Genomic DNA, 26,645 nt, shown 5'->3' on the forward strand with positions numbered 1-26,645 from the left:
ATCATGTTTAATAATGGTAGTCTATATAGATAAAATGCATGGCAGCATGTGTGGCAATCACTTTAGCATATCATACATTACTTGAACCAAATAGGTCAGCATAACTGGGGTCCCAAGTCATTCCCAGTGCCTGATCCCAACAGCTGTTTTGGTTAGTACCGTCGTCAGGGGAAAAGTCAAACTTAAAGTACATATGCAGCCTATAAGTACCCACATTAATTAAACACAATTCCGCTCACCTGTCAGGTCAACAGCAGTGAACTCCCATCGTAGCCACCAGAACAGCATGCAGTCGCGGTACACGTGGTCCACCTCTGATGACGTTAGCCAGTCACACCAGCCCACCGTCATCAGCCTCCACGTGACCAAACAGCCGCACCACCTGACCGTCGCGCACGAGGTATCCCCTCCACGAATCACAGGCCCGCGTGTGTGCGCCATCACAGCAGTCAGCCACCAATCAGACCAGTAGCGACTGCGTGACTAGGCAACCACACCGCTAGTCAAGTGGCCGTGTCAGGGCATAATATCACCATGGTGACCCGAGTGTAAACATACTCTAAAAAACAGCGTATTACTGACACCACTTATTCTATAACTAACCATAAATAACAACACTCTGTGTCTATCCACTGCATCCCAGTGCATTAAGAGGCATGGTATCTCAAAACAGCCCAACCAAGGAAAGGCCATATAGGGAACCAGGTCACACAATGCACAAATTGGGTCAATACAATAAATAACATCAATACACAAATGGAGTCATGTGTCAATAGAAAATAGACATACAGACATATAACATTAAATACATGTGAAAGAAGACATAAATATTCTTAAGCAAAAGACAATATCAATATTTTATATCCAAAAAATTGGGTCCATATATGCAAACACAGTGCCAATCACCATTATAAATACGATGTAAACAACAACTCCTCATTAAGACCATCAGGTACCATTGTTTTGAGAAGGTAAATCCACCGACATTCTTGTTTAAGAAGCAACTTATTTCTGTCACCACCACGACGTAGTGGTGGAACATGATCCAGGGGCATAAAGACAAAGTCATTGATGTTATGTCCATGTTGGGCAAAATGTCTAGCCACAGGTGGAGTACTTGGATCCACAATGGTTATCGCCTTTTTAATCGACGACCTATGCATCGCAATTCTTTCCTTGACCATACGTATGGTCTTGCCCACGTACAATTTTTTGCAAGGGCACATGATCAGGTAGGTCACAAATTTGGTCTCACAGGTCATCCTATACCTCAAAGGGTACGTTACTCCTAGTGTGGGGTGTATGAAAACATCTCCTGTCTTCATGAATCTACAATTCACACAACTTCCACACTTAAAAGCACCCGGTCGTAAACTCAACCAATTAGCATTAGAGACCAATCTGGGGCTAATATCCGAGTATGTGATCCTTTCCTTCAGATTCTTGCTGCGCTTATAGCAAAATAGTGGAACATGTTCACAGCATTTTTTCATTATAGGATCAGTCTGTATGATATGCCAATATTTGAGAATAATTTTCCTCACTGCCCCTGACGTAATGGAGAAAGTGCTAGCAAAAGCCAATCGCTCAGCATCCCCTGCATGATCATGTGGCATCAGTAAATCTCTGCGATCCAATTGTAGGCAATGTTCTATTGCTTCACGGACCTCATCGCGTCCATAGCCTCGTTCAATAAAGTTTTGTCCCATGCGTTCAAGAGCCCCTGATGACGGTACTAACCGAAACAGCTGTTGGGATCAGGCACTGGGAATGACTTGGGACCCCAGTTATGCTGACCTATTTGGTTCAAGTAATGTATGATATGCTGAAGTGATTGCCACACATGCTGCCATGCATTGTATCTATATAGACTACCATTATTAAACATGATGTTTTGGAGAAAGAGTGCTGGCCTCATCTCTGCTTGAGCCCCTATTGGAGCGTTGAACAGTGGATGGATATGGATATTTATGGATTGGCCTTGCACCTACATTTGGATATTGTAGTGTAGTGCGATTTTCTCTCTTTTGTAATGCTATTCCTGTTTTTGGATCAAAATTTCACCACACATCATTTAATACAATTTTGCTATTTTTGTTATTTGTACTGTTTTTACTATTTTTATGTATAGTTCGTCACGATTTGTTTGTCTGTTATGGAGTTTGATATCGGTGACATTACTGGCACTAAAAGATTTCAGGACAAAGATGTGTCTAAAATACTGTTTGCTAACACTGAGCAATTAGCTTTTGATATAGATAGTCCTGCAGAAATTCATGCAGATTTAATTAAATTGCGTAAAAGGCTCGTGGAATTAGAGCTCCATGGGCTGACACTGTCCCAATACCATAAAGATGGTTTAATATCCAGAGGTTTTCGTATCAGAAATCAACCTACACTTGGGCGCAATAATAAGGAGTTCTGCAGGCAATGGTGCCTAATTCTAAATCAGTGTAGTTTTGACCTAATATTACTGGTGATTCAGCAAGTCAATTCCGATATCGAATGTGTCAAAAAAGAAATTGACGTTTGTGAAACAGGTGGAATGGTGTCGCTCAAGGTGGATAATAGTGTGGACTGGTTAACTAAATTAGAAGATTCAATTAACGCATTTAGAAGTGATTTATTGTGTTTTAAAAAAATCAAGTACAGAAAAGTTAAAGAAGATTATAGGGAACAGAGAGTTTATCCCTGGTTAATGACACAATCAGCCAGATGTCCTTGGAAGACTGGACAGGGCTTTAGGAAGAGAGCTGATAGGCAGTACACGGATTTAGATTCGCATACGTCACTTAGTGACTCAGATAGCAGCCGTAAAGATTCTTTTTTAGGCGAAAAGGCCTTAACACGCAGCAGGGCCCCGGACAGAGACCTAAAAAACCCTGTAGGAGAGGGGGTGTCCGGCATAAAAAATCCAAAGGGAAGGAACAAAGGAGCTCGGAAATAGTCATTTTTAATTTATTGAAACATACCCTCACTGATTCTGAATCTAGTGTTTTATCTAGGGGCCTGTCTTTTGTACAGACGCATAAACAAAAAATCTTCAATTTTGAGACAGAGCTGTATAGATTTCATAGACAGTTGCGACTAAAGGACTACTTTGCTAAGAAGGGTAGTGATACATACAATAAAATCCCTTTCAAAGAACCAAGTACCTTTGATCCACCTTCCACCAACACGTCTATTGAGACATTTATGCGTTTGGTTAGAAAAGATACTATTCCGATTTTACAAAAAGCTAGGGTCCATCATTCCAATTTGTCTAATGACGAAATCTCAGCGATAAAATCTTTGCGAGGAAATAAAGATATAGTCATTCGCCCCGCCGATAAAGGCGGGGGTGTTGTAGTACTAGACAGGTCGGATTATATCAGTGAGAGTTTGAGACAATTGACAGATACCAACTGTTACAAAGTACTTAAATTTGATCCCACAGAGAATTATAAAAAAGAGATTGATTCTATAATATTATTGGGAAAATCGAATAATTGGTTGGATGAATCTACAGCTAATTTTTTGACTCAAGATTATCCTAAAATTCCTCTCTTTTACATTTTGCCAAAAGTTCATAAACGGTTGGCTCAGCCTCCTGGGAGACCTATCATCTCCCCGATGGGGTCACTGAGAAAACCGTTATCACAATATGTTGACTATCATCTCCAGCCCTTAGTTCAGAGTACTCCGTATTATATAAAGAACACATCAGACTTTTTGACTAAATTGATCAACTTTGGTCCACCACCTGTTGACTGTATACTGGTGACACTAGATGTCACCAGTTTATACACTAATATCGAACATGATGAAGGAATCCAATCTGTTCGGGGAGCCATTGAGACCTGTCCACAGTATATGGGTCCACCAGTTGAGTTTTTGTTGCTTTTGATAGGGATTATTTTACATAAAAATATTTTTTTGTTTAATAATTCTTTTTATTTACAGTTGAGAGGCACGGCAATGGGGTCTAATATGGCCCCATCTTATGCCAATGTATTTATGTATGATTTTGAAAAAATACATATTATGGCTGATCCTGATTTTTCGAAGTTTATACCCTTTTATGTTCGGTTTATAGACGATCTATTTATACTGTGGACAGGTGGTGAATTGGCTCTCTATGAATTTGTTGAGAGACTTAATACTAAGCCGGGTTCCATTCGGTTTACATGCAAACATACTGCCAACAATATTGAATTTTTAGATGTTTTGATAGGTATTAGTGAGGGCAAGTTCACGACTGATATCTACAAAAAACCCACTGACAAGAACACATTGCTTTTGGCCACAAGTTTCCATCCAAAACCGTTAAAGAAGGGACTACCTCTTTCGCAACTTATGAGAGTTACACGCATTACCTCTGAATTGAAAAAATTACCAGGGGCTCTTGAACGCATGGGACAAAACTTTATTGAACGAGGCTATGGACGCGATGAGGTCCGTGAAGCAATAGAACATTGCCTACAATTGGATCGCAGAGATTTACTGATGCCACATGATCATGCAGGGGATGCTGAGCGATTGGCTTTTGCTAGCACTTTCTCCATTACGTCAGGGGCAGTGAGGAAAATTATTCTCAAATATTGGCATATCATACAGACTGATCCTATAATGAAAAAATGCTGTGAACATGTTCCACTATTTTGCTATAAGCGCAGCAAGAATCTGAAGGAAAGGATCACATACTCGGATATTAGCCCCAGATTGGTCTCTAATGCTAATTGGTTGAGTTTACGACCGGGTGCTTTTAAGTGTGGAAGTTGTGTGAATTGTAGATTCATGAAGACAGGAGATGTTTTCATACACCCCACACTAGGAGTAACGTACCCTTTGAGGTATAGGATGACCTGTGAGACCAAATTTGTGACCTACCTGATCATGTGCCCTTGCAAAAAATTGTACGTGGGCAAGACCATACGTATGGTCAAGGAAAGAATTGCGATGCATAGGTCGTCGATTAAAAAGGCGATAACCATTGTGGATCCAAGTACTCCACCTGTGGCTAGACATTTTGCCCAACATGGACATAACATCAATGACTTTGTCTTTATGCCCCTGGATCATGTTCCACCACTACGTCGTGGTGGTGACAGAAATAAGTTGCTTCTTAAACAAGAATGTCGGTGGATTTACCTTCTCAAAACAATGGTACCTGATGGTCTTAATGAGGAGTTGTTGTTTACATCGTATTTATAATGGTGATTGGCACTGTGTTTGCATATATGGACCCAATTTTTTGGATATAAAATATTGATATTGTCTTTTGCTTAAGAATATTTATGTCTTCTTTCACATGTATTTAATGTTATATGTCTGTATGTCTATTTTCTATTGACACATGACTCCATTTGTGTATTGATGTTATTTATTGTATTGACCCAATTTGTGCATTGTGTGACCTGGTTCCCTATATGGCCTTTCCTTGGTTGGGCTGTTTTGAGATACCATGCCTCTTAATGCACTGGGATGCAGTGGATAGACACAGAGTGTTGTTATTTATGGTTAGTTATAGAATAAGTGGTGTCAGTAATACGCTGTTTTTTAGAGTATGTTTACACTCGGGTCACCATGGTGATATTATGCCCTGACACGGCCACTTGACTAGCGGTGTGGTTGCCTAGTCACGCAGTCACTACTGATCTGATTGGTGGCTGACTGCTGTGATGGCGCACACACACGGGCCTGTGATTCGTGGAGGGGATACCTCGTGCGCGCCGGTCAGGTGGTGCGGCTGTTTGGTCACGTGGAGGCTGATGATGGTGGGCTGGTGTGACCGGCTAACATCATCAGAGGTGGACCACGTGTACCGCGACTGCACGCTGTTCTGGTAGCTACGATGGGAGTTCACTGCTGTTGACCTGACAGGTGAGCGGAATTGTGTTTAATTAATGTGGGTACTTATATATATATATATATATATATAATCAATATTTTATTGACAACACAGGGATGTAATATTACTGTATGCATAAGCATGCAATATTTCCTGTCACAGCAATAATAACGGTACCAACCTCTAGAGAACCACAGTCGCACTCTTCCCATAGCTCTAACACCTTGTTACCGCACTTTGCCTCCGCAGAGGCTATGTCAGAGGTGGGAGAATTCCACAGACAAGAAGCTTTGTCGCTGGCATAGAATGCTTCCATGTCTTCCACACTGCAGTCGCTTAAAGTAGTTGAAAACCTGGTGAAAAAATTGAAACACAATTACTATATAACCACACACACAGATATATATTTATGGATAAAAAACAAATGATGGGTTTACTGGTCATACTAGCACCAATTTATCATTGGCATCTAACAGTCAATGACAGAAACATAAAATCAGAAGAAAACAACCCCAGCACATGGGGGACTTCCGGTCTGCAACAACATCCAGAGAAGGGGTGACGCTGGCTTTTGTCTTCAAAAAGAAGTAACTGATTCAGAAAATCCAAATGCTCAGATGGAGCTTCATAAATGGGAAAACAGTAGAGATGAGCAGTTTGGTTTTGTCTCTGTTTGTTTCGCCAAATTAGTGCATGATCAGATTAGTTTGGATTTATCTTATTGGCTATCCAAAACAACTGACAGCCGGGTAGCCTATATAATGCCGTTTTTTAGATCCGAACATAACCGAGTAAAACTGAACCGCTTTTCACTAGAAAACATCATAAAAGGACTACAGGGGTGCAGCACAATTCCTGATTTATATGGTGCTGATAAAATAACCATTTACAGAAATGACCATGTAATAGACCATAATAGAGTCAAGCAAGCAGTTATGGTCCCTATACCTCTGGATGAAGCTGTAGTAAATTCTGCATGGAGGTACAATAAGAATAGAGAGTAAGCCAACTTATAGCCATGCAGCATGACCTATACTAGTTACTGTTTGGAAGTGTATAGTTGGTGAAGGTAGAACGGAGAAGTGGAAGCCAGTGGCATCCCGCGGTGACACCCGGTGCGGGGAGGGATGCCAAGCGCGGCACCTCCGAAAAGGGGTGTAGCCTCTTGGACCCAACCCGGTCCCCGACCCTTGGTTAAACTTATCAATTGGGGGGGGGGTGCAGTGCAGCACCCGGCTCCTGTCACTGAGGGGGAGCCTGCAGCACCTTGGTGCCACCACTCGGTGGAAGCCTATATATTGACTATTGTCCAGGGTCCAGATTAATATTGTATGTTAGAATGAGGCTAGGTGGGGCTGGTGAACCACTGATTCTGTGCTGTGATGGTGGGACCCTCCAACACAAGTTTAAAAAGTGATGTGGCCACACATATGGGCTGCCCTAAGGATACAGCACAGATGGGGCTGAGGCAGTCAGGCCAGAAGCTGGAGAAGCCATACCTGCAAGAGGCAGAAAAGCTGCAGGACCAATTGGAAGACAGACAATTTGTTCCAAAAGCACTGTTATACTTTAATAGACTCTCAGCAGAGGAGCTGAAGAAGAGAGGCCAGTGAGGCTTTTGTAAAGATGTGTCCTGCTACATCTTTGCCGATTGCGCTACAAACGTGCGCACGCACTGCGCCACACGATTACTTGCAACAGCATACACTACGGTATGCTATGCAGCGCACTGCAATTGCACCATGCATTCCTATGGAGGTGCGGGTGTGAATTCAGAGCGCGTATCTGCTTGCGGACACACACCTCACGCCAAATATTAAGCATACGGACCAAAGAGCCCGCCTAAGAGACCTCAGAACCAGACCCCCGGCACTTACCTCTGCGAGCGCTGACTCGCTGTGCTCACTGGCTCCCATGCTGTACTGTCCCGCTGATCTCACCTCTGCACACTGGTGCCTGCACGCTCCCTGCTGTGACGGGGCTGGCATTCCACGAAGTCCGGCAGCCGCTCTCCAGGGAAGACGGGCGTGGCCATCTTGGATTTGCCCATGTGACGCCTCCTCAAATGAAACTGCTCCTACACTGTTCTTGGCCAATCAGCTTCCTGCAGCCTCTATAAAGGGATTCCTCTGCAATAACAGATTGCCAGTGCAACAGGACTCATAGCCTTGCGCTGTGAGCTTCTTACTGTGCTTCTCAAGTGTTTGCAGATTCTTCAGTTAGCTACCACTGAGTGTTTCCAGCCATCCTCCATTACTTGGAGTCCAGTACCCACCGGTCCTAACTGGTTTCCAGCCATCCTCCATTACCTGGAGTCCAGTTACCCAACGGTTTCCAGCCGTCCTCCATTACCGGGAGTCCAGTTACCCACCGGACCTACCCAGTATCCAGCCAACCTCCAATATATACCCTTGGAGTCCAGTTACCCACCGATCCTACCCAGTATCCAGCCATCCTCCAACACATACCCTTGGAGTCCAATTCCATAACCGGACCAACCAAGTACACAAACCTATGCGCAGAAATTACGTTCAACCTAGTCGTTTCCAGTGTGCAGTTGAGTCTACCAATCCTGAACCAGAACCCAGTCCGGGAACACAGCCTCAAATCTCTACATCTGTGACAGTTTGCACTGGCCCGATGGACTCGGCAAGTGGTCAGGGATCTGGAGTAGATTAATCTCAAGATGTTCTGATGTTCAGATTCAACTGATGCAGTTTATTCAGGACACGTTGTCTCGTTTGGACAGCATTCAGGCTCTCCTGTCACAGCCTGCCCCAGTTAATGCTCAGGCTGCTGCTTCTGCTTTCTGTGCTGATTCCCCCTCCGGCACCACCTACTCCCCGTCTTCAACTCGCACCCCCGAGCAAGTTTGATGGCAACCCCAAACTTTGCAGAGGGTTCCTAAATCAGTGTGAGATTCATTTAGAGCTTAAACCTGCCAATTTCCCAACTGCCAGAACCCGAGTAGCCTACATAATCTCTCTGCTCTCTGGACAAGCACTCAATTGGGCCTCACCCCTCTGAGAGAAGTCGGATCCTTTACTTTCTAACTCGTCTCCACATTTCACAGGATTTTCGATGAACCAGGAAGAACCCCCTCCGCCTCAACAGATATTGTACATCTTCATCAGGACAGCAAGACTGTCGGTCAATATGTCGTTCAGTTCCGGACCTTGGCTTCAGAGCTTAATTGGAATGAAGACGCTCTCATCGCTGCTTTCTGGAGTGGTCTCTCTGAGAGACTCAAAAATGATCTGGCCTACCGTGATCTTCCGCCCAAGTTGGATGATCTGATCTTTCTCTGCAACAAGGTGGACCTACATCACAGGGAGCGTGCCCTGGAGAGAGGCAGATTCGATCGTGGAAAAACACATTCGGTCCCTCGATTACATTCTCCTCCCATGGGTGAAGAACCCATGCATGTCAACCGTTCTCGCTTATCGGCCGAGGAACGGCTGAAAAGACAGAGAATCTTTGTATGTATTGTGGTTCGTCCCAACATCTAGTTAGATCTTGCCCCATTCGTCGGGGAAACGCCTCTGTCACACACCATCACAGAGACCCCAGAATCAGACCCCACTACTTACCTCTGCGGATGCTCTCCCTCGGCGCCCGCACGGTGCTGCAGCAGCTCCGTCCCCTCTGGCTGGCTCCGTCAGTGTCCTCTTTTTCTCCGCTGGTATCAGCTGTCCTCCTGGCGCAGCGGCTCCAGCATCCCACGGAGTAGACGGATGCAGCCTTCTTAGTCCCAGTCATGTGATGCCGCCTCCACCAATTGAGTAGCTCTCCCTCTGAAATCCGGCCAGAGTGTCCAGCAGCTTGTATAAAGGGACCTCCTGTCCCACTAGCAAGTTGTCAGTGCAACAAGTCTCTTAGTTTATCTAGTGAGCCAACTCACTGTGCTTCACCAGCGTATCTGCTAATTCTGCAGTATTTATACTTCTGTGTGTATCCAGCCGTCCTCCAATTATCTGGAGTGGAGTCACCTCCTGGTCCTAATGGGTGAACCAGCCATCCTCCAATTATCTGAAGTCCAGTCACTCCCGGTCCTAACCGGTGGAACCAGCCATCCTCCAATCCCCTTGAGTCCAGTCACCTCCCGGTCCTAACCAGTGAACCAGCCGTCCTCCAATTATCTGGAGTCCAGTCACCTCCCAGTCCTAACCGGTGAACCAGCCGTCCTCCAGTTATCTGGAGTCCAGTCACCTCCCGGTCCCAACCGGTGAACCAGCCGTCCTCCAATTATCTGGAGTCCAGTCATCTCCCGGTCCTAACCGGTGGACCAATAGTTCTTCTACATTCTCTCGACTATCAATTTAATCAAGTACTCTTTTCATGCATAGGAATTTCATTAAACCCAGTCTCCTTTGGAGAGCATCCAGATCTAGCGAACCAGATATAAGACCCAGCCCGGGAACACAGCCTCTCAATCCTTCACCTGTGACAGTTTGCACTGGCCCGATGGACTCGGCAAGTGGTCAAGGTTCTGGAGTGGATTTTTTTCGGAATGTTCTATCTTGTCTGGAAAGACAGGAGACTTCACAAATACAACTTATTCAATTAATTCAGGATATGTCATCTTGCTTGGATAGCATTCAGGCGTTATTATCTAACCCCGCTGCAGCTTTTGGATCTTACCTTGAAAAAGACCCCAGAACGGGGGTCGACACACATCGGTATGGGGGACATCAGGTGGCATCTAGAGGTCTCAACACCCGGTGACTGTAGCAGAGCATCATGTGCAGTGTCCGGACTCTACACAGTGATATTTACATCTCATGCTCCTAAGAACTGTCCGTTGCCAGTTCTCACCTTCACCTGGTAATTGCCTCCTTTACAGCCACTAGAGGATTCCCCCATGATCTGTTTAATTTATTCATTGTTGTTTGTATATTAAAACTGTACTTCACTATACATTTCCCTCTTCTTTCATGTTTTCTATGGACTGGTGTCCTATAAGGGAGTTATTCCAGGATATTTGAAAACATACCAACTGAATTTGGGGATGTTAACTATATTTTAGCGCAAGTGTATGAAACCGCTTTATTTCTATTGTCACGTTATCTATTAGAAGGCACGGGAACACCTTCATTAAGTTGATTTCCACACTGCTGCTGACACCTGCGCTCGGTGTTTCCTTTACACTTTTCTTTTCCACGTCACTCATCGTACTATGCCTCTTAAACTTACCATCGGGGTGCTCCATTTTGAAGAATTGTCCTTCCTAGTGATTCCCAAAGCCTCTCATTCTCTAGTTCTTGGGTTACCCTGGCTACAGAGACATTCTCCACAAATTGATTGGTCAACTATGCAGATAACTTCCTGGAGTTCTGATTGTTTCAAGAGCTGCCTTCATCGGGTAGTACCTGTTCGATCCTCTGCCCTACAGGGTCCTGCAGGCCTGCCCAAGTCTTATTTAGAGTTCCTAGACATCTTCAGTAAACAGAACGTGGATTTATTGCCTCCCCATCGTGACTGGGATTGTCCCATAGAGCTGATCCCTGGGAAGAATCCTCCCAGAGGACGGACATATCCTCTATCTCTTCCTGAGAATCAAACCATGTCAGAGTATATCAAGGAAAACTTAAGTAAAGGCTTCATTCGACATTCCATGTCTCCAGCTGGGGCTGGATTTTTCTTTGTAAAAAAGAAAGATGGTGGGTTACGCCCATGTATCGACTACCGAGGTCTTAACGACATAACTATCAAGAATCGCTACCCTCTTCCCCTCATAACCGAATTGTTTGGCAGGGTCAAAGGAGCCACAGATGTCACCAAGCTTGATTTAAGAGGAGCCTATAATCTAATCCGTATACGCCCTGGAGATGAATGGAAAACAGCCTTCAACTCCAGAGATGGGCATTACGAATATCTCGTTATGCCCTTCGGCCTCTGCAATGCCCCAGTTGTCTTTCAATTCTTCGTCAACTAAATTTTCTGAGATCTTCTATACAAGTATGTGGTCATCTACTTGGACGACATCTTGATTTTTTTCTCAAGATTTTAAGAGCCATCGAGATCAGGTGAAAGAGGTCCTTCTATGATTACGCTCCAACCAACTTTTCTGCAAGCTGGAGAAATGTCTATTTGAATTCTCAAGTGTATAATTCTTGGGGTACATCATCTCTGGAACAGGTCTTCAAATGGATCCCTCAAAACTACTAGCCATTCATGATTGGTCTCTTCCTTCATCTTTGAAATCCATACAGCGGTTCTTAGGCTTCGCCAACTTGTTACCGCAAGTTTGTGAAGGGTTTTTCAACGTTGGTAGAACCTATCACAGCTGTCACCTGCAAAGGTGCAAATCCAACTAAATGGTCTGTCAAAGCTAGTTCCGCCTTTCAACTCCTTAAACAAGCGTTCATCTCTACTCCCTTCTTAAAGCAACTGGATTCTACTCGACCATTCATCCTGGAAGTGGGTGCCTCCTCTGAAGGTGTCGGTGCAGTTCTCTCCCAACGATTTGAAGATGAGAAACTTCAAACCTGCGGGTTCTTTTCCTGGAAGTTCTTGCCAGCAGAGAGGATCTACTCTATCGGTGACCAAGAGCTGCTCACCATAAAACTGGTGCTCGAAGACTGGTGATATCTCCTAGAGGTGGCCCAATACCCCTTCACCATTTATACAGACCACAAGAATTTGCTATATCTTAAGTCTGCAAATTGCTTAAACCCTCGGCAAGCCAGATGGGCATTCTGGATCACAAAACTGCAAAGCCGATGCACTCTCTCGCTCCATGGCGAGTGATTCTGATCCACCCATGGGACAGTCTCATTGAATTCTCGATCCAGCTACCTTCGCTTCTACCAACCTATCGTCGATGCCTCCTGTTGGGAAAACTTTCGTTGCTCCTAATCTCCACAAGAAATTACTACAGTGGGCTCATGCTTCGTATTTTTCTGGACATTTAGGAATGGACAAAACCCTTGAGTTCGTCCAGCGTTCGTATTGGTGGCCCTCAATGAAAGCGGACATAAGGTCCTATGTCTCCTCATGTGTCAAATGTGCTCAACACAAAGTGCCCCGTCAGGCTCCACCTGGGCAGCTCCAACCCTTAACCATTCCCTTGCAACCATGGATGCACTTGTCAATGGACTTCATCACTGACCTCCCTCCTTCCCGGGGTCATAATACGATTTGCTATATCTTAAGTGTGCAAATTGCTTAAACCCTCGGCAAGCCAGATGGGCATTCTGGATCACAAAACTGCAAAGCCGATGCACTCTCTCACTCCATGGCGAGTGATTCTGATCCACCCATGGGACAGTCTCATTGAATTCTCGATCCAGCTACCTTCGCTTCTACCAACCTATCGTCGATGCCTCCTGTTGGGAAAACTTTCGTTGCTCCTAATCTCCTCAAGAAATTACTACAGTGGGCTCATGCTTCGTATTTTTGTGGACATTTAGGAATGGACAAAACCCTTGAGTTCGTCCAGTGTTCGTATTGGTGGCCCTCAATGAAAGCGGACGTAAGGTCCTATGTCTCCTCATGTGTCAAATGTGCTCAACACAAAGTGCCCCGTCAGGCTCCACCTGGGCAGCTCCAACCCTTAACCATTCCCTTGCAACCATGGATGCACTTGTCAATGGACTTCATCACTGACCTCCCTCCTTCCCGGGGTCATAATACGATTTCGGTTATCGTGGACAGGTTCTCTAAGATGGCCCATTTTGTACCCCTTACTGGACTTCCATCTGCACCATTACTTGCTCAATCCTTCATAAAGGAGATTTTCAGATTACATTGTCTTCCCCGAGAGATTATTTCCGACAGAGGGGTGCAATTAGTGGCAAAGTTTTGGTGATCTCTATGCTCGGCTCTACGGATGAAATTAAAATACTCCACTGCATATCATACTCAAACCAATGGGCAAACTGAGAGGGTCAATCAGGACCTGGAACAATTTCTTCGCACCTTCATCTCCTTCTCTCAAAATGACTGGATTGAGCTACTCCCGTGGGCCGAGTTCGCCCATAACAATCATTATCACACTTCTACTAAATCTACTCCTTTTTTCGCGGTGTTCGGTCATCATCCTCGAGTTCCAGAATTTTCCCTACTCCCAAGCCTGGATGTGCCCGCTGCCAAGGTATCTCTCCAACAATTCTCTGACATATGGAAGAAGGTGCATTCCGCCATGACCAAAGCCTTGGTTCGGTATAAGAGATTCGCCGATCGCAAGAGATGGGCTGTTCCAAGTTTTCAAACTGGAGATATGGTTTGGCTCTCCACTCGTAATCTCAGACTCCGAGTTACACTCACCTAATCAGAACATTGCATTCAAAATTTCCTCAAAAAGCAATAAAGTGTCCAGAGGCCACTCATGGAAAAGGCGGTACTGTCACACGCTGTCACAGAGACCCCAGAATCAGACCCCACTACTTACCTCTGCGGGTGCTCTCCCTCGGCGCCTGCATGGTGCTGCAGCGGCTTCGTGCCCTCTGGCTGGCTCCGTCGGCATCCTCTTTTCCTCCACTGATCTCCACTGGTATCAGCTGTCCTCCTGCAGTGGCGGCTCCAGTGTCCCACTGAGTAGATGGGTGCAGCCATGTTGGACCCAGGCATGTGATGCCGCCTCCACCAATGGAGTAGCTCTCCCTCTGAAATCCGGCCACTCATCGTCCAGCAGCTTGTGTAAAGGGACCTCCTGTCCCACTAGCAAGTTGCCAGTGCAACAAATCTCTTAGTTTATCTAGTGTACCTCCTCACTGTGCTTCACCAGCGTATCTGCTGATTCTGCATTATTTATACTTCTGTGTGTATCCAGCCGTCCTCCAATTATCTGGAGTCCAGTCACCTCCCGGTCCTAACTGGTGAACCAGTCGTCCTCCAATCCCTTGGAGTCCAATCACCTCCCGGTCTTAACCGGTGAACAAGCCATCCTCCAATCATCTGGAGTCCAGTCATCTCCCGGTCCAAACCGGTTGACCAATCATTCTTCTACATTCTCTCGGCTATCAATTTAATCAAGTACTCTTTTCATGCGTAGGAATTTCATTAAACCCAGTCTCCTTCAGAGAGCATCTGGATCTAGCGAAATAGATACAAGACCCAGCCCGGGAACACAGCCTCTCAATCCTTCGCCTGTGACAGCCTCCTCCTAACTTATGACAGAGAGGTTAAGTTAGGAGTTGCCATTGTCTCACCTAGGAAATCTGATTCCACCATCCAGGCTCAGTTGAAGCTTTCTCAAGGTTCCAAAGCTGTACTAGCTCTGCTGGATTCCGGAGCTGCAGGAAATTTTGTGACTACGGGTTTTGTCCATAAACATCAAATCTCCGTTGAAGCACTACCTCGAGCCATCACTTTAACTGCCATCGATGGTAGTCACATTTTAAGTGGAACCATCACTCATCGCACTATGCCACTTAAGCTTACCATTGGAGTACTCAACTCCGAGGAACTGTCCTTCCTAGTGATTCCCAAAGCCTCTCATTCTCTAGTCCTTGGCCTACCCTGGCTACAAAAGCATTCTCCACAAATCGACTGGTCAACCGCAGATAACGTCCTGGAGTTCTAATTGTTTTAAGAATTGCCTCCATTGGGTAGTACCTCTTCGATCTTCGGTCCCACAAGCTCCTGAGTGTTTGCCAACACCCTACCTCAATTTCCAAGATGTCTTTAGCAAACAGAATGCAGATACATTGCCTCCCCATCGGGTTTGTGATTGTCCCATAGACCTGATTCCAGGGAAAGTTCCCCCCAGGGGTCGAACGTATCCGTTATGCTTACCCGAGACTCAAGTCATATTGGAGTACATTCAGGAAAATTTAAGTAAAGGCTTCATTCGACCTTCCACGTCTCCAGCTGGAGCTGGATTTTTCTTTGGAAAAAAGAAAGATGGAGGCCTCCGGCCATGTATCGATTACCGAGGGCTCAATGACATTACAATCAAGAACCATTACCCACTTCCTCTTATAAACGAACATATTTGACAGAGTCAAAGGAGCCATCATTTTTGCCAAGCTTGATTTAAGAGGGGCTTATAACCTGATTCGTATACGTGCTGGAGATTAATGGAAAACTGCCTTCAACACCAGAGATGGGCATTACGAATACCTGGTCATGCCCTTTGGTCTTTGTAATGCTTCGGCCGTGTTCCAATTATTTGTAAATTAAATTTTCCGGGATCTCCTCTACAACTGTTTGGTCGTCTACCTGGATGACTCTTGATTTTCTCTCAAGATCTGGAGAGTCATCGAGTTCAGGTAAAGGACGTCCTTCTGAGGTTGCGCTCCAATCAACTTTTCTGTAAACTGGAGAAATATCTGTTTGAAGTCTCTAATGTACCATTCCTAGGCTACATAATATCAGAAACAGGCCTTCAAATGGATCCCTCAAAGTTGCAGGCCATTCTGGATTGGTCCCCTCCATCATCTCTAAACTATACAGCGGTTCTTAGGTTTCGCCAACTATTACCGCAAATTTGTAAGAGGATTTTCCACCTTGGTAGCACCTATTACAATCCTTACCTGCAAAGGGGCGGATCCAACCAAATGGTCCACAGAAGCAACTTCCGCCTTCCAACTTCTTAAACAGGCATTCATCTCTGCCCCCGTCTTGAAACAGCCGGATTTGACATGACCATTCATCCTGGAAGTGGATGCCTCTTCAGACGGTGTTGGAGCTGTTCTCTCCCAACGATTTGAAGATGAGGGGCTTCATCCCTGTGAGTTTTACCCTTGAAAATTCCTGCCAGCAGAGAGGAACTACTCAATTGGTGATCAGGAATTGCTCGCCATAAAATTGGCACTCGAAGAATGGCGATATCTGTTGGCTGGTGCTCAATATCCAATCACCATTTACACAGACCACAAGAATTTATTATATCTAAAGTCTGCTAATTGTTTGAATCACGGGCAAGCCAGATGGGCAATGTTCTTTTCCACGTTCAACTTTAAGCTCTCTTATCGTCCTGGAACACAGAATTGCAAAGTCAATGCTCTCTCCTGCTCTATGGAAAGCAGTTCTGATCAACCCATGGAACTGTCTCATCCGATCCTGGACCCAAATTCTTTCGCTACTACTAATTTGTCCACAATGCCTCCTGTTGGGAAAACTTTTGTTGCTCCTAATCTTTTCAAGAAGCTACTACAGTGGGCTCATGCTTCTTATTTCTCTGGACACGACTCTTGAGTTTGTCCAGCATTCTTATTGGTGGCCCTCAATGAAAGTCCTATGTTTCTTCATGTGTCAAGTGTGCTCAACGCAAAGTGCCCTGTCAGGCCCCATCTGGGCAACTTAAACCACTTGCCATTCCCTTGCAACCATGGATGCACTTGTCAATGGACTTCATCACTGACCTCCCCCCTTCTCGGGGTGACAATACAATCTGGGTTATAGTGGACAGAGGGCCTGATTCAGACCCGGACGGTATCTGCAGTCTGTTTGCAATTGCCAATGGTTGCTAATCTGCGCATGCGTATGCATTGCGCATGTGCGAACTACACTGTGCGATCACAGATCCCTCGCTTGCCCAGCAAAACCAGCCCAGCAGAGTGAGTGACAGGAGAGGCCATTTGTGGGTGGTGACAGGGGCAGTCCAGTAAAAACGGGTGGTTGGAGATGCGAACGCAGGCGTGCCCGAGTGTTTCAACACTGTTTTAGAGGTGTGCATAATTAACAGGCAGCGTCATAGTACACGTCACCAGCCATTTTTCCTCAGTTTTCCTCGCAATGCTTGCGGTAAAAAAAAAGCTACCACAAGCACTGCGTTCACATCCGATAATGGTTGATGTTTTCATAAACTTCCAGAAGATAGGTGGGGCAGTGGGCGTCTCAGCATACGCTAAAGGGAGTCTGCATACACAAAGTGAATGCTTGTACAGGTATGATGGGCGTGCTTATGCCTTGGCTAGCGGTCGCACCCTGCCGCGTCACTTTCAAATATTTGCATATGCATCATGCGAGCATACCCTCATAGCGACCGGGTCTGAATCAGGCCCAAATTCTCTAAGATGGCCCATTTTGTACCCCTCTCTGGACTACCCTCTACACTGTTACTTGCTCAATTCTTCATAAGAGAGATATTCAGATTACATGGTCTACCCCAAGAAATCATCTCTGACAGAGGGGTGCAGTTCGTGGCAAAGTTTTGGAGGACTTTGTTCGGCCCTCTGGGTGAAACTAAAATTTTCCACTGCATACCATCCCCAAAACAATGGGCAGACCAAAAGGGTCAACCAAGACCTGGAATTGTTCCTTCGCACCTTCATCTCTTCTTCTCAAGATGACTGGATGGAGCTTCTGCCATGGGCTGACTTTGCCCACAACAATCACTATCATACTTCTACATAATCAACTCTTTTTTTCACGGTGTTTGGTTATCACCCCCGAGTTCCAGAGTTCCCTCTACTCCCACTTCCTGATGTGCCCGCTGCCAAGGTATCTCTCCAACAGTTCGCTAACATTTGGAAAATAGTTAATTCCGCCATAACCAAAGCCTCGGCCTGATACAAGAGATTCACTGATCGCAAAAGACGGACTGTCCCAAGCTTTCAATCTGGAGATATGGTCTGGCTCTCCACTCAAAATCTCAGACTCCGAGATCCCTCAATGAAACTGGCTCCACCTTACATTGGTCCATTTCCGATAATCAGAGTTCTAAATCCAGTTGCCTACAAGTTAAAGTTACCACCATTTATTCGTATTCCCAATTCCTTTCATATTTCTCTTCTGAAGCCACTGATCCTAAACAGATTCCAGAAGGTTCTTCCCAAAGCTTCTAGTGTACAAACTCAACGAGGAGAAGAATTCGAAGTTTAAAAAATACTAGACTAACAATGTCATTATAATCATCTCCAATACCTCATTGATTGGAAAGGATATGGTCCGGAGGAAGGAATTTGGATAAACTCTTCCGTGGTTCATGCTCCTTGCCTAGTCAAGGCATTTCATATGAAGTTTCCTCATAAACCAAGGAAGTGTCCAGTGGCCACTCATGGAAAAGGATGTACTGTCACAGCCCGCCTAAGAGACCTCAGAACCAGACCTCAGCACTTACCTCTGTGAGCGCTACCTCGCTGTGCTCACCGGCTCCCACACTGTCCTGTGGCGGCTCAGTCAGGTCCCGCTGATCTCACCTCTGCACACCGGTGCCTGCACACTCCCCGCTGTGACGGGGCTGGCACTCCACGAAGTCTAGGAGCCGCTCTCCGGGGAAGATGGGCACGGCCATCTTGGATTTGCCCATGTGACACCTCCTCCAATGAAACTGCTCCTAAACTGTTCTCAACCAATCAGCTTCCTGCAGCCTCTATAAAGGGATTCATACTGCAGTAACAGATTGCCAGTGCAACAGTACTTGAGGTGTGAGCTTCTTACTGTGCTTCTCAAGTGTTTGCTCATTCTCCAGTTAGCTACCACTGAGTGTTTCCAGCCATCCTCCATTACTTGGAGTCAAGTACCCACCGGTCCTAACCGGTTTTCAGCCGTCCTCCATTACCTGGAGTCCAGTTACCCAACGGTCCTAACCGGTTTCCAGCCATCCTCCATTACTTGGAGTCCAGTTACCCACCGCTCCTACCCGGTATCCAGCCAACCTCCAACATATACCCTTGGAGTTCAGTTATCCACTGGTCCTACCCGGTATCCAGCCGACCTCCGATATATACCCTTGGAGTCCAGTTATCCACCGATCCTACCCGGTATTCAGCCGACCTCCAACATATACCCTTGGAGTCCAGTTCCTCACCGGACTAACCCAGTACCCAAACCTATACGCAGAAATTCCATTCAACCTAGTGGTTTCCAGTGTGCACCAATCCTGATCCTGGACCCAGCCCAGGAACACAGCCTCAAATCTCTACATCTGTGACAACACATCTGTATGTCAGGCAAGAGGCCTGAAAGGACTACATGACTGTGTCTAATCTGTTATATATACTAGCTGCTCATGTGATAGAGAGGGCTCAAGAAGTGAGTTAGAGCCCTGCCAGGGGCTAGACCAGGCATGTCAAACTCAAAATACCAACTGGGCCAAATATTCAAGGTCTAAGAGTATGTGGGCCACAAGAAAAAAAAAGTCTTATATGTATTTTTGAAAGGTTTATTGTTAATAAAAAACAATGCAGTGCCCTCGGTAGTAGTGCCCCATATTCAATGCCCCCTTGTATTAGAGTCCCTTATGCAATGCCCCCTGAAGGTGTGCCAATTATGCAATGCCCCCTGTATTATAGCCCATTATGCAATGTCACCTGTATTAGAGCCCCTTATGCAGTGCTGGCAGTAGTGCCCCTTATGCAGTGCCCCTAGTAACTCCCCTAGTAGTGCCCCCAGTAATGCCCCTTATGCAGTGCCCCCAGTTTTGCCCCTTATGTTGTGTCCCTAGTAATGCCCCGTTATGTTGTGTTCCCATTAATGCCCCCAGTAGTGCCCACCTATGCAGTGCCCCCAGTAGTGCCCCTTATGCAGTGCCTCCAGTAATGCCCCTTATGTTGTGCCCCCAGTAATGCCCCTAATGTTGTGCCCTCTGTAATTCCCCAGTAATGCCCCTAGCAGTACCCCTTATGTTGTGCCCCCAGTAATGCCCCTTATGCTGTGCCCCCTCCCAGTGTAGAACAGGCCACACTCCCCGGTGCAGTACTTACCTCTTCACGCTGGCCACTGCTCAAGTCCACGCCATCAGTGCTCCTGTGTAGACGCTGCTGCTGACTGGATCTAACTATATCCAGCAGGGGCAGGCTGCTCTCATCGCGGGTGTTGTCATGATGTCACCCAAGCACTGCATCACTGGGAATGCTGGCCTCTGAAGTGATCAGTGGCTTCTTTAGTCTCTGATCACTTCAGAGACCCGAGTTTTTTTCAAATACTGTAAACACAGGCAGGGTCTTGGCGCAAAATATATGTATTTGGGCCAACACTGCCGGGTCGCAGAAATTTTTTATTTGGGCCTCAAGTTTGACATGCCTGAGCTAGACTGTTTGTTATATTGTTCTCCATTATTGCTGACATTAAAGAACCATTTACTTGTGTTACCCTGATTTGCGGGTGGGAGACCCTTATTGAACACCCAAACACTACCACCGAAGAGTATGGGAGCGAAATACTGCAGAACGTTACAATTGGTACAATATGCACAATGCTTCTATGTGCAACCGCACGTTTTACAGGGTTTTTTAAAAATGTAAATTATGTATAATACCTACATTTCAAACAGAATGAGCACATGAAGAGATGATGCTGATATCCAAAAGTTTCATTGGAACATATAGAGGTAAAGTTACTAAGCAGCGCTTTTCAAAGCCGCAAATGTCTTTGGTGGTTTTGGCCACTGGATTTAAAGGGAAAATAATATTAAATACAAAACATACCTGGTTTTGTATTTAATATTATTGCCCCTTTAAATCCAGCAACTTTGCTAGGCAGTGCTTTTTAAAGCCGGCAAAGTTGCGTCAGCTTTGATAAGCACTGCTTAAATGTACCCCATAGTCTGTAAACGTACAACTTACAAGCCTTCTTCCACCATGGTGCAGGGTACTTTCCCTGATCGGCAGCCACATCCTAATGTATCGTGTTTCATTCCCAGAATATGGCCCAACTCATGTACAAAGAGAGCAGAACTTAGCACCAGTTTTTCTCGGTTCATCTGTAAAAAAAATACAAAATCATATCGTCAGTTGTGAGATGTAGTCATGAAAAGGTCCATTGAACAGAACAGAACACGAATATACAGCATAATGTTTCCTACCACAGAAATGAATGCTGAATTATTTGGATTACAGGCTCCTCCTAAGTGTGTCAGTCCTGATGAGGAAATTGTACTCTCTCTTCTAAAATGGAACCATAAACCAAAAGAATATTACTAGGCCACAAAATAAACAGTACACTAGGAAGTCTTATTATACATGAGATTTCAATACATGAATTAAATTGCAATCTTTAATGTGTAACAAAGGGCGTGATTCAGAGATGGATGGAATTGCAGAGGCTCACACAAGTGGCTGTGCAATTCTGTCCATATAAAATGCTAATGCAGCAGGAGGTATATGTATATATTTCTTTTGGTATATAGCTTCCAGTTCCACTTATGTGTTGGGCCCCTGGGCTGGGCATACTCAGTAGAGCAAAGTGGGGACCCCAGAGTGATAAATAACCCTTAAGTAACAGTTTTGCTGACCCAGCTCAGTATCACTCAGGTACTTCAGTGATAAAAGGATGTTAAATTGCTGCAACCATGCTACTTTAGTAAATAGCCCCCTCAATGTTATTATTTTCATGATAAAGAAACCAGTTAGCTCCAGTCATAACAATATAGCAATTTTATAATAATAATCTTACAAAGATAATCCTACAACATCATAATTAACTCGATTATCCAAGAATTTCTTCTTCCACTCCAGGAAATCTGAAAGGACATCCTCAGCGCTTTCTCTCTCCGTACTAATAAGATTCCCACTGGACCAGATTTCTATACCCACCAAAACAATCTGTGAGTTCCGGGGCTTGAAGACCTGAAGAAGGAAGAAGAAGACAGTAAATGGTGATAAAGGTTAGTCAAGCTCACACATCCCAACGCCACTTCCTCACTGCCTCCCTAGCGGCTTTGCACACATGTGCAAAATCTGACCATGGGGGGAGGTATATAATGCTGCTACTCCCATAGCAGTGTTACTAATCACAGGGACAGCTGCTTATCGGAGAAGCTGTCTCCGCACTGGAGCAATGCTGAATTCTCTGGTGGTAAGTATCCCCCCATGGCGAGGTGGATGAATAGACCACTAAGCAGTTAAAATTTTTATTTTTCTCTTTTACAGACTGGAGTTTTTTTTTACTAAACCTGGTAAAAACAGTTCTAATTCCATCCAAGGAACTCTGGCTCCTATGTTTCTATATGGAGACCAAGAACCTATTTTGAAGGCCCCAGCAATGAAACTTCAATCATTTAAAAAAATAAAAAAAAAACAGCAATTATTCCTAAAGCTATTTTGGCCCATAACCAGCTGAAATCCTTTCCCTTGTTTTCACTAGTACTTCATTTTTTTTTTGCCAAGAAACTACTATCCCATATCATTTTAATTCTTTCTTATTTCATTAACACTTATTGATTTATCTTTACACATCTATTCTTTACACTTCACTATCACCTTTTTTCCCCTTTTCGTGTGATGCCCTGGGGATGGTCCTTGGCTGGAATTTTTTGGGGAACCTTGCTTCTCGGACGTGAACCCCTTAATGTTAGGGACGCCGGTATAGAGGAGCCTTGACGATGGCCTGGCGCTTATTCATATATTTGCAAATGTATGTAACTAATACCTCTGAATCTCTATTATCATGTAGGATTTAAGTATTTTTTGTTGCTATTGCTCAGTGAGCTTGAGGGAATCTTTGTTTTTTTCTGTGGTTCAGTGTAAACCCCGCCCTTTACAAGCACCTGTGCAAAGTCATTAAGCTGATATGAGCGACCACCATACTTTTTGTTCACATCTCAGGACATGCCATATAGCCGATTATTATATAGATTATTATTATCGTTTATATAATGCCAATCACACTACACAGCTCTGTGCAGAAAATATTGAATAATTGACATCAATCCGTGCCTCACTGTAACTTGCAGTCTTACTTATCTAGTCCGTTATTTTTTAAGTCAAATAACCCAACAATATGTTTTGGCACAACCACTCAAGCACAGGGCAAACATAAAAACTCCACACAGATAGTGTTCTGTTCAGAACCTGAAATCTAAAGTATGGGGAAACTACAGCAAAAACGCTCTTCCATAAATATTCCCTTTGTTCTCAGACACAGCTCACAAGTGTATTAAGGCTTTATATGGCTTTTAGACTAGCTCTGATTCTAGGCCTGATTCAGAGGTGGATGCTATTGCAGCTTCCTTCTGAGACGCCCACCAACTGAGGTGCTCATATGCCGCTGTGTGTATTAAGATGCACCAGCGGACACACCCTATGGTGGGTGCACCATACGTGCCTACTCTCCAGGAACATGCGGGAGGAAAAGTAGGCACTCCTCTTGCATCCCACCCACTTCCTAGTGGAGTAGGCAGAATGGGGAGAATAATATCGGTAATCCGCAAATCCTGGAGGAGGGAGCGGGATCTAATGACGTGATTCTATGATAATCGCGTTATTTGGACCTGCCACCTATTTAAATATGTGCGAATCATGGCATTTTACCCCCACCACTGTCCACCTGCCCGGAGAGAAAATTACTAAGGTGGGCAAGTATGGTCTGAACATGGCCCCGGGGGCCAGTGCAACTGCGTCTTAGGACGTGGTCACTAACCGCAACATGACCCAGTTACCTTCCAGAAACTAAATGCCGATGCTGCTTTCGTGCGGCATAAACATCACATGCAGAACTAAGGTACTTGGTTAAAAGGCTCCATACAATTTACTAAGCATAGTCCTTTCTATATATGATACGACATACAGTGTCTGTAAGAGTTCTCAGGGAACTGGGCTGTGCAGTCACTATTTGGACAACCATTGCACTGAGCTATGTACAATTATATCCAGTATATTAGAAATGTTATGCAGCTATAAAGTTATGCATGTTGCACCCTGAAATGTTATGCAGCTATAAAGTTATGCATGTTGCACCCTGAAGACTCAGGCCCTCACACAGGAGCGCTCGCAAGAAGCGAGCGCTCGTTCTGAATGAGGGCGGCCGCTTCATTTTTAAAGTGCGGCCTCCTGGTCGTTAGGCAAGCTGTGGGTTACCACCCACAGCTTAACGACCGACCAGGTTGATGGTCGCGATGATGAACACCATCGCGACCATCGGGGCTTGCGACGAGACCCTAAGGTTGGGTCTCGGCAGCCGCAAGCCCCAGGGAGCTTCCTGCTCTTTGAAAGAGCAGGAAATTCCCCACTGACATCATCACTGATGATGTCAGTGTGGTCGCCCACAAAACGGTAGGCGTGTGTTAAGGAACGCCTCCGTTTTGGAAACCACCCCCCCGGCCCGCCTACAAAACGGGACGAGCTGTCGATCAACATTGACAGCCGCCCCTTTTGTAGAGAGCTCCGGAGCGAGAGAGTTTCTCTCTTGCTCCGGGGCTTGCGAACGCGCAGTGCGGCTGCTGCGCGTGCGCAGGGCTAACTATCGACCGGTTGCGAGCAGATCGGTGAGACCCTCAGAGCTTTGTGTCAGTGTGATCAGTATCCAGCATAGAGCAAATAAAGACTATTGGGCAGTTTTGCAGTTGCATTACTTACGGTGTTCACTTTATTTATCAGCTCCAGTACGCCCTCAATCAGACCTGTGGTATTTTCATCATGAAATTGGAACTGGAGGAACAATCATTACAGACAGTAAAATATTTAAAAAAATATTTCTCCAGAAACATGCATGATAATTCAACCCCCCTCCCACAAACAGATGTGATGTGATGTAAGAAATTAGGGGAGAATTTACTTCCTTTGCCCTGAAAATATGGCCCCATCACCAGTGCAAAAGGTAGCAACACCTCTGGCACAGTGCACTGTGCTCCCTCAACTCATAGGAGCTCATTCAGACCCGCTCGCTAGATGCGATCGCTCGCTCCGAGCGTATGGAAATTCGGCTAAGTGACATCAAGGCAGCCGCTCGCAGGGCAAGTCATAAGCACTCCACTTTGTTTTGGCGAGCGATCACTGATTTTGTTTGTAGATGCCCACCAGCCTGTATAAAGACGCTCACTTGCGTATGTCATCTCCAGGAAGTGCATGAAACCATTGGTACATCGAGCAGCATCGAATGTGATCGCAGCGCTTGAGGTTGACTATACCCAGCCGCAAGCACTGCGAGCACTTCAGTGTAAAATTCCACCAAGTGACGTGAATTATGATGCTGCCTTTTAATTATGCATGCCCCAGAAACTGCATTACAACACTCAGGCACGCCTGCGTTCGCACCTCCACTCCCCCGTTAGTAGTGCCCTGCCCCTGTTACCACCCACAAACGGCCTCTCCTGTCACTCATTCAGATGGGCTGTCTATGCTGGGCGAGTGAGCGCTTCCAGACCACTCGCAGTGGTTCACGCACGCGCATTGGGATGCATGCGCAGATTGGAAATATCGTCCACGAACGAGCGAGCGGCCACTTGCGATTGGGTCTGAATCAGGTCCATAGACAGCTATGCCACTCCATCCTAAATACGTAAGAAGGACATTAGTAGTCACCAAGGCATTCTGAGATAAGCATAGAAGCCATAGACCAAGTTGTTTTGTGTAGCCTGTGGTACCTTGCTGTATACTCATTATCCACACAGTAAGGTGCGTAATATTCCTTGCGCATACAATACATAAGTCCACCTCTGAATTAGGCCCAAAGGTTTCTAATGAATACGGAAGTGATGACATAGGGGTCTATGTATCAAAGCTTGATGAGAGATAAAATTGTGAGAGAAAAAGTATTAACCAATCAGCTCCTAACTGTCATTTTTAACACACAGCCTATAAGATGTAAGTTAGAAGCTGATTGGTTGGTGATTTATATCTCACAATTTTATCTCTCATCAAGCTTTGATACATAGGCCCCTTAGCAATTTACTATTGTTACAAATATTGGTCGGGATGTACTAAAGGAAAAAAGCTGTGCAACCCCCATTTTCAGAGATTTTATCACATTTTCGTATGTACTAAGCCCCAGCCGGCTTATTATCGGTGCAGAGGGTAACACCAGAAACACCTGGCATTACCCTATAGAGGCCTATGGGCTTCTTACCGCATCCCGCATCCGACGCTTCGCCGCCACCTCGCCGCAGTCGCCCAGCACTGGCCCCCACTCACCTTAGTTTTCTGGTCGCTGGCCTGTGCTCCTCCTGGGTCCTCCGCCTCCTTCTTCTCCTAATCTTCCGGGTGCAGGG

The 26,645-nt window shown here is 45.4% G+C and overlaps 1 protein-coding gene across 1 annotated transcript in view; it reads right to left on the reverse strand.

Moving 5' to 3' along the window:
- LOC148525579 (disintegrin and metalloproteinase domain-containing protein 9-like) overlaps positions 1–26,645 on the reverse strand; it is an 87,612-nt gene that overhangs the window by 26,465 nt on the left and 34,502 nt on the right. Inside the window, exons 9-13 of the mRNA XM_088470853.1 lie at positions 25,015–25,086; positions 22,115–22,287; positions 21,525–21,606; positions 21,286–21,422; positions 6,012–6,183 (exon numbers count right to left, since the gene is read on the reverse strand). Coding sequence (XP_088326979.1) covers positions 6,012–6,183; positions 21,286–21,422; positions 21,525–21,606; positions 22,115–22,287; positions 25,015–25,086 — 636 coding nt within the window. The remainder of the gene's footprint in view (positions 1–6,011; positions 6,184–21,285; positions 21,423–21,524; positions 21,607–22,114; positions 22,288–25,014; positions 25,087–26,645) is intronic.

The sequence above is a fragment of the Taudactylus pleione genome, unplaced genomic scaffold (genome assembly GCF_031769625.1).
Source record: "Taudactylus pleione unplaced genomic scaffold, aTauple2 ptg000105l, whole genome shotgun sequence".
NCBI classification, from domain to species: Eukaryota; Metazoa; Chordata; class Amphibia; order Anura; family Myobatrachidae; genus Taudactylus; species Taudactylus pleione.